Raw genomic sequence first — 12616 nt, forward strand, 5'->3', positions numbered from 1 at the left:
GCAGCCAACCTTGGCATTCGCCACATTTTAACAGCCCCATTCCACCCTGCAGAGTAATGGGTTGGCTGAAAGGGCCGTCAGGACCACCAAAGAGGCCCTCGCTAGGTTTGGCAGAGATGACTGGCACCACAAACTCTCACGGTTCCTGATGAGCCAGCACTCAACCCCTGTGCAGTCACCAATAAGTCCCCAGCGGAACTTCTGATGGGCCGGCGCCTGAGGACTGTATTAGATAGACTGCACCCACAATACTGCCCTGACTCTCCCCTCGCTTCCACTTCGGGGTTAGACATTTTATGTTACAGGAGCCGGTATTCGCAAGGAATTTCGCTGGGGACCCGCTTTGGATTCCGGGCGAGGTCATCCGCTGTCACCGGGCCGAGATCGTATAGAGTCAGGCTGGAGGATGGTCGCGTCTGGAGGAGGCACATAGACCAACACAGAAGGCGCCTCAGCAACCTCGCAAACAAGAATCCAGAGCCTCCAGTCGAAGGGGAACCGTCTCATCCGCCGCCCAGCCACACCGCACCCAGCGACCAGACTGCGCCAGCGGTCGTTCGGTCAGCCCAAACTCGGACAACAGCGCCCAGAGAGTTGACCAACCTGATCCAACCCACGAGAGCTCGACCCCAGAAACCAACCCGGTGGTTCCCGAGGATGCCCAGTCCAGAGAGAGTGTTGGCGACACTATGCCAGCTCAACCGTCACAGACTGATACCGAACAGACAGACAATGTTCCCGAGTTGCGCCGCTCCGGGCGCCAACACAAACCCCCGTCTACCTCAAGGACTATGCGTGTTCGCATCTGGGGGAAGGGGTGTTATGTCCTGAGGACTCAAGGAGTTCTCACTCAGGTCCACTCACTTGTGTGGGCGATATTCCCCCATTCCCATTGGTTGGTTCTCCCCAGCAGCCAGCTATAAAAGCAGGCTGCGGGGTCCAACTGGTTGCTGATTGCTGCGAGCCAGTTCCAGGCTTGGCAAGCACGGTCAGCCCTTTATTTGTAAAATAAAGTACTGTTGCACTCATGCTCTGGTTCAGCCTCTCATTGCTCAAACTTAACAGGTAGGATACAATTATTTTCATACACCTTTTCCCCACTCATTGGATTTCTGCAGTGAAGTGGCCTTTTCAAAGAACAAGGTCTTAAAAGTATAACTATCTTATTTGGAAAGCCTGCAATCTAATCTAGGCTGGTTTTACAGCATTTGAATTGTTAATGTTATCTGTGTAAGCAAAACTCTTCAATATTAATTATCTAACATTAAAAAGAACAACAGTTCATAGCAAAGGCTAAAAACTAAGCATACAATAACTACATTTTGTTTGGATCCCAGCAATTACTGTAGTACAAAATTTGACAATTTTTGTACAAATTTTGAAGTACTGATAAATTTAGTAAGAACAAAATTAGTTTATGGAGATAATACAGTTAGAGGGGATATTAACTCTGATCACCAAGAATATGTAGCAATTCAAGAGGAAATGTATTACTGATTCAATTTCAATGACTGAATATATATATATAAAGAACTTGGCAGCGGATGTTAAATACAACTCCCTGTTGACACCCCTGAGAGTGAAGCATTAATATACGCAGTGTAAACAATCTTTATTTGAAGGCATACAAAAGTTGTAAAACAATTTGAGGGTATTAAGAGGTAGGTGCGTGACTAATTTTAATGAATAGAGTATCAATTCTATTCCTCTTGATATCACAATCTAAGGCTCTCTACTTGATCTATGTCCAAGTTTTGCCTAGATCCAGCAGAGATCTTAATAATAAACCTGCAACAAGCCAAATCAAATACAACTTAATTTGTCCATAAGCCTGTCTTTCAAAGACAAATTTATACACTGTTCTTTCTGTCTAGAATTAGTGGAAATAAATAACAATGTACTTATTATTAGAGAAGCCAGGGACCAAATAAATTACATTTGGATGGTTTGCAGAAGCCCCGGCATTGTTGTGAAACACCATAATTCTCCTGGAAGTCCTAATGCACATTATTTCAATGGCCTTTAATGCCCTTTCATGTGCTTGTTGCCATGATGGATTAATAGGAAGGGGACTAAGTGAAAACAAAGAATTTTCTTTTCAAAAAGTAATAGTTTCTCATACATGGTAACTTTCATTTTAGATACATACAAAAATGCATCACATGTGAAAAAGTCTTCTGGCCATGCAATTATTAAAAAGATATCAGTTGCTTAATCTATTTCAAATTCAGATTATTCACTTCTTGCTATGAAGTAGTTCTCAAACACATTTGCAAATGGGGGTGGGGGGTGGGGGATGGGGACAGCTTTATTCTTAGTCAGTTTCCTAAGCAGAACAAAGCCCTCAGTCAGTTATAAGACATATTTTATATAATTGTTTTGTTAATTTCAAGCATCATTTTACTTTTGGAAATTGCTTCCAGAATAACTTTTCAAAATGGCTTCTCAACTAGGCATTTTTTAGAGCAAGGAAGGAGCTGAAAGCTTTAGAGAAACTTGTGCCAGTCTCTTCCTAGTATGTCCACAGCAGGCCTGAAGGCATGTTGAAGATTGTTACAAAAGAGACAACTAAAATAAAAGCTATACCACTTTTCTACTCTTCATGCATTTGTGATAGAACATGAAAAAGGCTTATTTAATTTTATATTTTATTATTTATTTATTTTGTTATTTATTAATTTTATATGTCATGTTTCTAGACTACTCATCTCTTTCAAGGATGGGTTTACATATAAACAAATAGCAAATATTAATACAAATGTTGGCTGCTAAACAAAGTCCTAATATATGCATTATGTTTGGTGATATGTCTATGTTGAGAAAGTACATTCAAAAATTTAAAAGTTCTATACCCAATTTCTAAATTAAAAAGTTTTGAAAAACTAGAGTTCATTTAAACTGATTTATTACAATTCAGAATTCCTGCTTCAGCTGAGCTATAACTAAAAACTTAAGATGCTTGGGGTTTAGTTGAGTTCATTTTTGCAAGAAGATTTATGTTTTCTTGTGAGGCACCTGGTCTTTGTGATAAACTACAGCATGTCCAAGGTCAAACAGCTTGTCTAGGGGACAAAACAATAAAAACTTCATTTCTTTTCACTATATCCACACCTTCATTTGAGATGTTACTGCCATTGTCTCAACTTCAGTCATGTTTGGTGTATAAATAGAAGATGACCACAGTGGTCAATGTTGATTTTAATTTCTGTATTGTTCTGTATTGTTATTCCAAAACTTAATGCCCAGAATATCAATTCTGGGAAGTGAGAACTGAAAAGTAGTACACCTGCATATATCACTTCTAATAAAATGAAATCATTGTTGCTCCACATTATTTTTCTTAAAGACAAATACCTTGATATGCAGCACATAAATGTCTTACTGTATATTATCTAGCTTTATCTTGCTGTATATTATCTAACTTTATCTAACTTATTTTATATTATCTAACTTCTAACATATTATCTAACTTTTGCTAAGAATGTAAAAAGATAAACATTTTTAAAATACCAATAAGTGCATCAAATGAAGGAAAGCAACAATTGGGAAAACACTTCAAATGTACATTCATTTTTTATGGTCTTTAACTATTCAGTGCTATGAAATAACTTGAAGAGATTCAGTGCTGTGAAATAACTTGAAGAGGTATTTCAGTTTAAATATTTCAGGCTTTAGATCACAGTCTAAAAAGAGGTTTTGGTGTTACTGTCAACATCTATATTTCACTTTCCTTTTAGAAAGACAGCTTAGTAGGCAATGATAAAAGAGTTAAATCTTAGAAAATATCTATGTCTCATACAGTTGGTTGAAAATTTGGGGAGTTGGAGTCTCAACACATCTTTAGATTAGCGGATTGAAAAGGCTGGAATAGTTCATTCAAGTCAGATGTTGACTAAAGTTGATTGCTATAAGCCTATTAATTTCAGAACTGTGGGTGATATACAATAAAATATCAAAATATCAAATATTATGCAAAAATTAAAAAGTTAAGAGTTAAAATTTTAGAATTAATTTAAAAAAAATATAAAAATTATATGATTATAATTTTGTTTTTGTTTTGAAAAAGAGAACATGAAATACTCCCTCAAGAATTGAATCAAACATAGAGTGCATTTAAAAAACTGTATATGAAAAAGAGCATACACTTAGAAACAGCAATAATATATACATTTGGAATACAAAATGTACATTTGTCATACATTATGAAAAAAATTCTATATAATAATAATTGCTGAATGTTCTGCTATTTGACATATAACCCACACTGACAAATTATATCGATATAACCGTCTTAACCAGATTTGGACCAACCAATATTATCCATTACTTGTAATAATAATAACTAGGCATTGAAAGAATAAGAATCTTTTATTTCCAGATATACAGTGAATATAGACTGAATACTTTCTGCTTCTTATCAATGAAATGAATCAATTTATATGTGAAATGGGAAAAAAGCTCTCTCTTAAAAGTCAAAAAAGGAAGGAACAACAGAAGGAGCTGGTGGTGTACCACACCTATCTTATTCACCTTGCTGGAAAAGATACTTTTCATTCACAAAAAATAAGTCATTTAACATATTCTTTTTTTTTTAATTTAACCATTGTTGGGAATATTTTTGATCCTGAACAGAGATAATAAACCATGCAGAGAAGCAGGATTTTGCATGTGTATCAGATTGAATTGGAATGTGATGCACACCTGAATGGGTGCTATTCAGTGTTTGTTTTGTTGCATATTCAAAAGGGTGCCTTCTGAAAAGAGTATAGTTCTGAGAGGCAACTTCTGTATTTGGTGAACATTTAGGTGAATACAGTAACCTGCTTCCATATTAGATTCATGGTTTTTTTTCCTCTTTGGACCATGAGGACTGTGTTTAGAATCTTATATTTCAAAGAGACTATCTACAGTCATCTTGTCAGATTTTATGTTATTGTTCTAGATTGTATCCCCTTATATTTATGAGAATGATTTATGGCAAGTGACATGTTAAAAATAGTAAATGTGCACACAGTAAAGAAAGCAAAGAGATTGTGCTTGCTATCTGATTTATAAATGAAGTCATTTGTTTGAGATTGATTGTTCCTGTCTGTTATTCTTGGACAAACACACACACACTCACACACAGCACTTCTCTTGGGACTGTCAGTCAGGATTACACCCCATTTAACCTAAAAGTGTACACTGGCTTTGATGTGAAAGTTTAAACTGAGTCTGTCTGCATTCAACTTGACATGTGCCTTGTTTATGATATATCCTTGAAATCTTGTCTGGAGTCAAATGACTCAATAGTTTTGTTTGGAAAAAGAGCCCAATATGATATTTCTTCTTCTAAGAACTGAAGCTAAAAATAATCATAATGAAAATGATTGGCTGCTTTGAAATAGACAACCTGTTACTCTTCACGTGATAATGAACTACAGCTTGCATCACTGCTGCTCATTGACCATGCTGGTTGCAGATAATGGGTAATTTGAGTCCAGCAACACCTGAAGAACAAAAAAACACCCTCCTATCCCACTATTTGTAATGATGTTGACGCCTCACAATTTTAATTTTTCCATTTGTGCATTCAGAGAGGCTGGTTCCTGCCAAGTACAACTCAAAGTACTGACCTATAAAACCTATGAAACTTCTCCATCTGCTCACCTTTGCGATCAGCATGGAAAGCCATTTATATTTCTGGGTGAACCATTGATGGATTGAACAGAATATAAGAGGTTGAAATAAAAACAAAAACTTTATTACTTGACTATTATAGACTTTTTCTCATGCAGTTTCTCTTTGCAAAACCATTCTTTGTTCCACAAGGCCTAGGATTAATCAGTGATACAATATTCATAGATGTGCCTTTCCTGGTACAGCCATCACCAAAAATGACAGGAAACCAACTAGAGCTTACGGAGTTAAGAGGATATTTAAACTTTCTTCCTATGTGACTTCCAAGATCACAGGAGAACACTCAGGATCTTAACCTGATCCCCAAGGGTGCAGTGATTCTAATAAAATGATTTCCCATATAATCTAGTCTATCCTTTGGGGACGACCAAACTTTCTATCACCTGTGGGAAAGCCTGACTAGCATCTTACATTTTTAATATTGGCCTCATCATTGAGGAAAGAGGATTAAAGTCTGGCTCTTCAATACATCAACTAATCAAAAAAAATACTTATTATGCATAGGATAATATGAAAAGCTCTAGGTAAGGAAAGGAACAAACATACATCTAAATTCAAATGATTCAGACATACTAAAAGTGATTAACAGATACTGAATGTCTGTATAGCTAATCACTCTTGGCAAAATAAAGTATTTGATTCAATTCAGTTCAGTTCAGTTCAAACAGTGATGCAATGCATTTTATTTCCCATTTCAACTCACTTTCTTCATAGCTCCCACTTGTACCCGACCTAGCAAATATTTTCTTACCATATCATAACCACAGATTGAACCTTCTGCAGCTGGCATAAATTTGGTTTCACATTTTCTGCCAACTCGGTGGCACCACAATGCTTTACAGATATCCTGGATGGAAAAATAGCAATAAGGGAAGTACTGCATCAAGAATGATTCATTTCCAAATGTATCTATAGTTAGAACAAAAAACAGCTTATAGAAGAAAAGCAAAGTTGTGCTCTTAGTAGGTACAGACCATACAATATCCACATACAGAGTTGTTTTCTCTTGCCTATCTTAGGACAGGACAAGAGCTGCATGCAGGGGCAACAATGGCAATGACAGAACTTCTGCATGTATGAATGTATAACATCCATGGAATTCCATGGAGTGACAAGAAAGGTTACTGAAAGGTGGTCCTTGATTTACAACAGTTCATTTAGTGACCGTTTAAGTTACAACAGCACTGAAAAAAGTGACTTCTGACTGTTTTTTGCACTTATGACCACTGAAACATTCCCATGATCACGTGATGAAAATTTAGATGCTTCGCAACTAATTCATATTTATGGCAGTTGCAGTGTCCTGGGGTCATGTGATCCCCTTTTACGACCTTCTGACAAGCAAAATCAATGGGGAAGCCAGATTCACTTAATAAAACCATGTTAGTAACTTAATAACTGTAGTGTTCACATAACAATGGTGGCAAGAATGGTTGTAAAATGGGGACAAAACTGATTTAACAACCGTCTTGCTTGGTTACATTAATTTTGGGCTCAATAGTGGTTATAAATTGAGGATTACCTGTAACTGAGTTTCCTATCCAAATATTGTATATAAGACCAATACAAATGTTTCACATCAGACCAAGAGATTCTTTTCTGGATTTCTATCCCACAAAGCTATTAGGAAAGTCCCCAGGGATGTCAATCCAACTTTGGATTGCTCTTTCCCAGGACACCACTCGTTCCAAAGTCTTTTCCAGCACAAATGAATACTTAGAAATTTTCATGCTGTTAACTAGTTTTTATTTTTTCCATCAGCTCTTTTATTGCACTATTGTAAGCTGTTCTGAAAACTAGTTTGAATGGGGAAGTCATATGAAATATGGTAGTATGTATTTACATATTCAAATAAATATATAAATAAATAAGAAGTTATTTAAATCAAAATCAGTTTACTAACTTCTAATCTAGGTGCAATAATAGTTCATGAGAATTAGGAGATTCACTATATTCAAACTAATGCATCTCACACTTTTCTGTGGGAATAAAATGAGGAAGAAGATATACATACATACCATATACATTAATCTAGAGCCCCTAGATTAAATAATTTACTAAATTTAATATAGATTAAAATTAGATTAAATAAAAACAATTTTTTTAACCTTTTTAAAGTCCATCATGCATAGCTTAGCTTTTTCTCCAAACTGCCACTTGCACTGAATAGTTGCATCATAAAGCTCCCCTGGAAGTTTCTCTGGATACTTGTACTCCTGCACAGGTTTAGGTTGATCGGCAAGACACAAGGACTGAGGAGAGCTAAAGAGATCCAAACAAGGCATCTTTGGTTATATCGAATGCAGATTTAAAAGTGATCTTTGTAACAGTTTGTCATTTCTGAAAGTGGACAGTTTTAGATCACAAACCTCATAGAAATTCTGTATAACATGACATCAGCCTTCCAAGATAGACTAGTCCAGGAAACCAATGACATGTGGATCAGTACTACTTCTATTGTAAAACTATAGTAAGAGAATCTTGCAAGTGTGCTTGCCCCTTTAACCTTTTATCCTGTGAAAACTAGAGAGAGGCTTGTCTGAGACATTTACGCATGTTGCCTTATTGGATCAAGATCAGGCCCATTTTATCCAACCATTGCTTTTCTCCTGTCCTTCAAGGAGACTTTCTCTGCTTTCTACATATGTCCATTAAATGGACAAAAGCAGAAATATGAGGCAGCCAAGCTTGGAATAAGACATATGTAGAACATGTATGTTTTCTGCTAAATGACTCAGATCAATGATAGAATTTTCCAGGCAGGAGAAAGAGAAGCTAGAACTTCCATTTAGACTTCTTAGTTGTTTTGCAATTATTGTAAAACTCACATAGTTGTCATTAACATGATGCTAAAAATATATTTATTTATACATAAGAAATACGAGTCTTCTTCGTCTGCTGGGACTAAAGTCCCATGTTGGATCGCTGAGGACATTTATACTTGTAATTTGGAGAGTTCCCAGGAAAGATTGGAGGCATGCAGTCTCCTCCCTCATATGTTTCTTGAATGCAATATGTTCTTTTCTCCCAAAAAATAAACTGAGGAAATGTAATCCATCAACAGCTATTTTATGGACCATATAGAATCATATTAGATTTATCACCATGTGTAATCTGAGACGCTGAGTCTGAAACTCACCAGATCTCACTGCATGTATATCTCATTCAGTACCTACAGCTTTCTGTAATGAAACTTTCCCATTTTAAGGGACAAAAGCAACTTTTTCAGAGCTTATGCTTTTTCCTCACTGAAATCACTCACTTAGCACATGTACCTTAGAAATGTGTAGAGATATTGACGACTACAAGCTGACCAGGAGAAGACTCCATTGTGTCCTGCTAGTGTGGGTGACATAATATTACCTTCAGACTTTTTGCAAATATTTCCTTCTCCATCATGGACCATGCCAAAGCTGTAAGAGGGAAAATGTTAACTTTATACCTTTACAAATACTGTCTCATAATGTCAGAAATTTAAATTGAACAGAAGAGGAATCTCAATTACTGTTATTAGTATTGTGCACAATCTTAATATGGACATACTTTTGAAACACAATGATTTTCCAATATATTTCAAGGGGCCCTTCATACATTCTATCTAAATAATTTTATTCAGCATAAATGTAGAGCTTAGACTACATAGCTTCATGTATGCTTATCAATGTTTGTGTTCTTTACAGGCTATAATTAATTTAAGGCAGGAAAGAATTTAGATAGATAAGCAGATTGATAAAAGCAAGCTGATTTATTTGCCCCTTCACAACTGTAACCTGCATTAAACTGGGCTGGCCTAAGTTGTTTAATAATATGCATTGGATCCTAAGAAACTGATATCCAATGATGTATTTAGTGAGGATTAACTGCTGGTGATCACAAAATACATTAACAGGCCAGACTATGGCTTAAAACACTTTCTTTATATTTGCACAAATACAACGGCACAGGAATTGTACACAGAACTATAAGTTGTCATACTTTTTTGCTTTGTTCTCCAATAAATCTGTGGGTGTAAGAGGCAGGGATTTTACATATTGATAAAGTATAACAATTGATTATATATCTAGATCTAGATATATATATGTTTAAAGGGCCCCTTGAAATACTATACATACATACATACATACATACATACATACATACATACATACATAGATGATCTAGAGATAGAGATAGATATCAGTATAAAATTTTAAGATGTTACTGAGGTGTTTATAACAGATTCACTGGCAAATTATGATCATGAGCCAGAATCTATAATCTAAGTAGGATTTTTAATATTTTAGTTATAGGCACTGCATCCACTCTAAAGGACAACCTTGGGAATCTAAATGCTAAGAAGGTAGAACATGGGGCAGATCAGCAGCCTCAGTATGTTTCCTTTTATACTTAAAGATCCAACTGTGATTAAAATGTAAGCAGTAATCCTAGTTAGTGGAAATCACATAGCATGATTGAACATCTAAAAGAATCGCCTATCATGTCATTTTTGGTCAGGAAGGTTTTTTAAGTTTAAAACTTTTTTGCTTTTCCCAAAACAGGTTGACAAACTTACTTATGTCCAGATTCATGAGCAATAGTAAAAGCAAGTCCAAGTCCAGTATCTTCATTAATAGTGCAGCTGCGGTATTTACTGCACATGCCACTTATTGGTGCAAATCCTGGAGAGTTTAAGTGAAAAAGGAAGATAATCACAAAAAAGTAATAAACATTTATAGCATATAGCTATTGTCTTTAAGTCACGTATTTCCTGTAATCCTAGAAGCTTCAACTGAGACGTGTTATAAGTCCCATTGGTGCATTCGAAACTGGATCTGTCTTTGAGTAGAAAGATGCTGGCACAGAATATTCTCGTTCATTAATAAAATTGGCGTCCTTTCCTATCAGATATTGCTACTCCAAGTAGGAGAACATGGATAACTCTCTATGTACTTGATATTATTTAGCCATAGTTTGGAACTGCAAACACGGGATATCATTGTACAAACATTTTAAATAATTGGAATGCTGCTTTTTTCATCATCTAAGCATCAGGATTTATATGATGTCTAAGTCCTGCAGATTGCAGGTATTTAGCACCTGCATTTGAAAATATCAGTCTTGCCAAAAGGTCCTTGGCACATTTGTGGCCCAGTGCAAGAAAAGACTTACCTAAAGTATCACAAGGCTCATTTTTCCAGGAACAGATGTCAAAGCCAGTCAGTAAAATTGCATGGTCATGGCGGCTGCCATCCTTTCCCATCAGCCCAGACTGCCACTGACAAAAGCTACTCAGGGTATGGTCAGCATGGTGATTAATCACAAGGCCTGGCTGCAGACAAGTCAAACAAAGGAACACCTCTGCTCAGTTTTTTTTTTTTTAAATTGGAAAGTAAAAATGAGCAAGGTTTTTTTTTTTTAAAAAAAATACAATTTGCAATTGAATAAAAACAGACCAGCACTTTGGGGCAAGATTTGAGAAACAACAGAACACCAATATTTTTCTTCTATGAAAGCAGCTTAGACAAAATAAATTGATGTTTCGGTCTACTTTGCAAAATCAACTTGACATTTTTAGGAACTTCAAAGACCTATTGTTAATGTAAACTCATTAGAAAGGATTGTATTGCCTAATGCAACTCACCAGCCAAGGCCAGGCAATCCATCAGAGCCTTCATACAGGAGTTCTTTCTAGGACTGGGAAACCAGTATATTTATCAGGCACTTAGTAAAGTACTAGACTTGCCTAGCAAAAATATTTGGTTTGGATGCACCCAGATTGGTAGGCCTGATTTGCATCCTGCCAAGTGATTGATAAATAATGATCATTGATTATTATTGCACAAACTCTCTTCAGCTGACTCGTTAACTCTCTTTTGTGGCTTATCCAATGGGTTGGTATGGCACCTTGGAACACAGAATATTGTATTTGTTGTTTTCTCTTCCTGAAATTGCAAGTTAGCAACAGTGTTTCCCACTAGAGACAGAGAAACAAGAATGTAGAGTACTGTTTTTAAATCTCAGCCATTTACTTCACCAAATGACATAGTGCTAATAAGGAAAGGAAAAGGAAAGGAGTCCTTGCAGATTTTACTCTGCTGATCATTGCTGACTATAGGGGGCAGCACTCATTTCCTCCGTTGAGCCAGTGTTGGCTGAAGACGTTTCTGTGGTCATGTGGTCAGCATGACATGGAGTGTGATTTCCTCTCCATCAAAGTGGTACCTATTTATCTACTCGCTTTTGCATGCTTTCAAACTGTTGGTAGGCAGAGCTAGGCAAAGACAAGCACTCACTCCATTGCACAACTCTCAGGTCTTGAACCTGGGCTGTCAGCTTTCCAACCGACCAGCCCAGCATCTAAACAACTGAGCCATTGTCTCACCTAGTGCAAATAAGGATTATGAAAAATATGATTAAAAGAGATAATAGATATGAAATTCTAGAATCTTTATTATTTTTACAAGATTAGTGGCAAATCTGCACTTTCCTTAATTAAAAAAAAACAACCTATCCCACCATTTTCAGATGGTTTTCAGAAACTTCTTCCAGAAAGCATTTTGACTTTCCAAAGCCATCATTTCATCCTTGGAATTACCAGAGTCCAGCAGATTCTAATTCTTCATTAGTTAATTGTACATGCATAGTGAGGTTTGCAATATGTTCAATTTATCTGGATTGCAGTGGCCTATTGCTTTGTCCTTGGAAGTCTAAGTAATCAATAAGGAATTTCCAATAGTCACCAATAATTTTTATAGTAGTGGAGAAGGGACCATATTCCAAAAAATGAAGTGTCTCAGTATCCTGGATATGGCTGGGTGGCATAGAAATGTTGAGATTAGGACCGCTAGAAGGTGGTGCTAATTCCTCTATGCTTGCTTGTACTCATGGTTCAAGTTTCTGAAATAGTTCTCAAAAACTATATTTAAAAAATCAGGTACCTCCATTTGTTTAGGATATC

The 12616-nt window shown here is 36.2% G+C and overlaps 1 protein-coding gene across 1 annotated transcript in view; it reads right to left on the minus strand.

Annotated features, from left to right (window-relative positions):
- The window catches only part of ADAMTS16 (ADAM metallopeptidase with thrombospondin type 1 motif 16), an 82069-nt gene that overhangs the window by 47076 nt on the left and 22377 nt on the right, over positions 1-12616 (minus strand). The window contains exons 7-11 of the mRNA XM_026701010.2: positions 10828-10987; positions 10232-10337; positions 8955-9092; positions 7788-7941; positions 6431-6526 (exon numbers count right to left, since the gene is read on the minus strand). Of these exons, the coding sequence (XP_026556795.2) occupies positions 6431-6526; positions 7788-7941; positions 8955-9092; positions 10232-10337; positions 10828-10987 (654 nt within the window). The remainder of the gene's footprint in view (positions 1-6430; positions 6527-7787; positions 7942-8954; positions 9093-10231; positions 10338-10827; positions 10988-12616) is intronic.

This window comes from Pseudonaja textilis, chromosome 3 (genome assembly GCF_049901715.1).
Source record: "Pseudonaja textilis isolate UNSWEBS1 chromosome 3, rPseTex1.2, whole genome shotgun sequence".
Classification (NCBI taxonomy): Eukaryota; Metazoa; Chordata; class Lepidosauria; order Squamata; family Elapidae; genus Pseudonaja; species Pseudonaja textilis.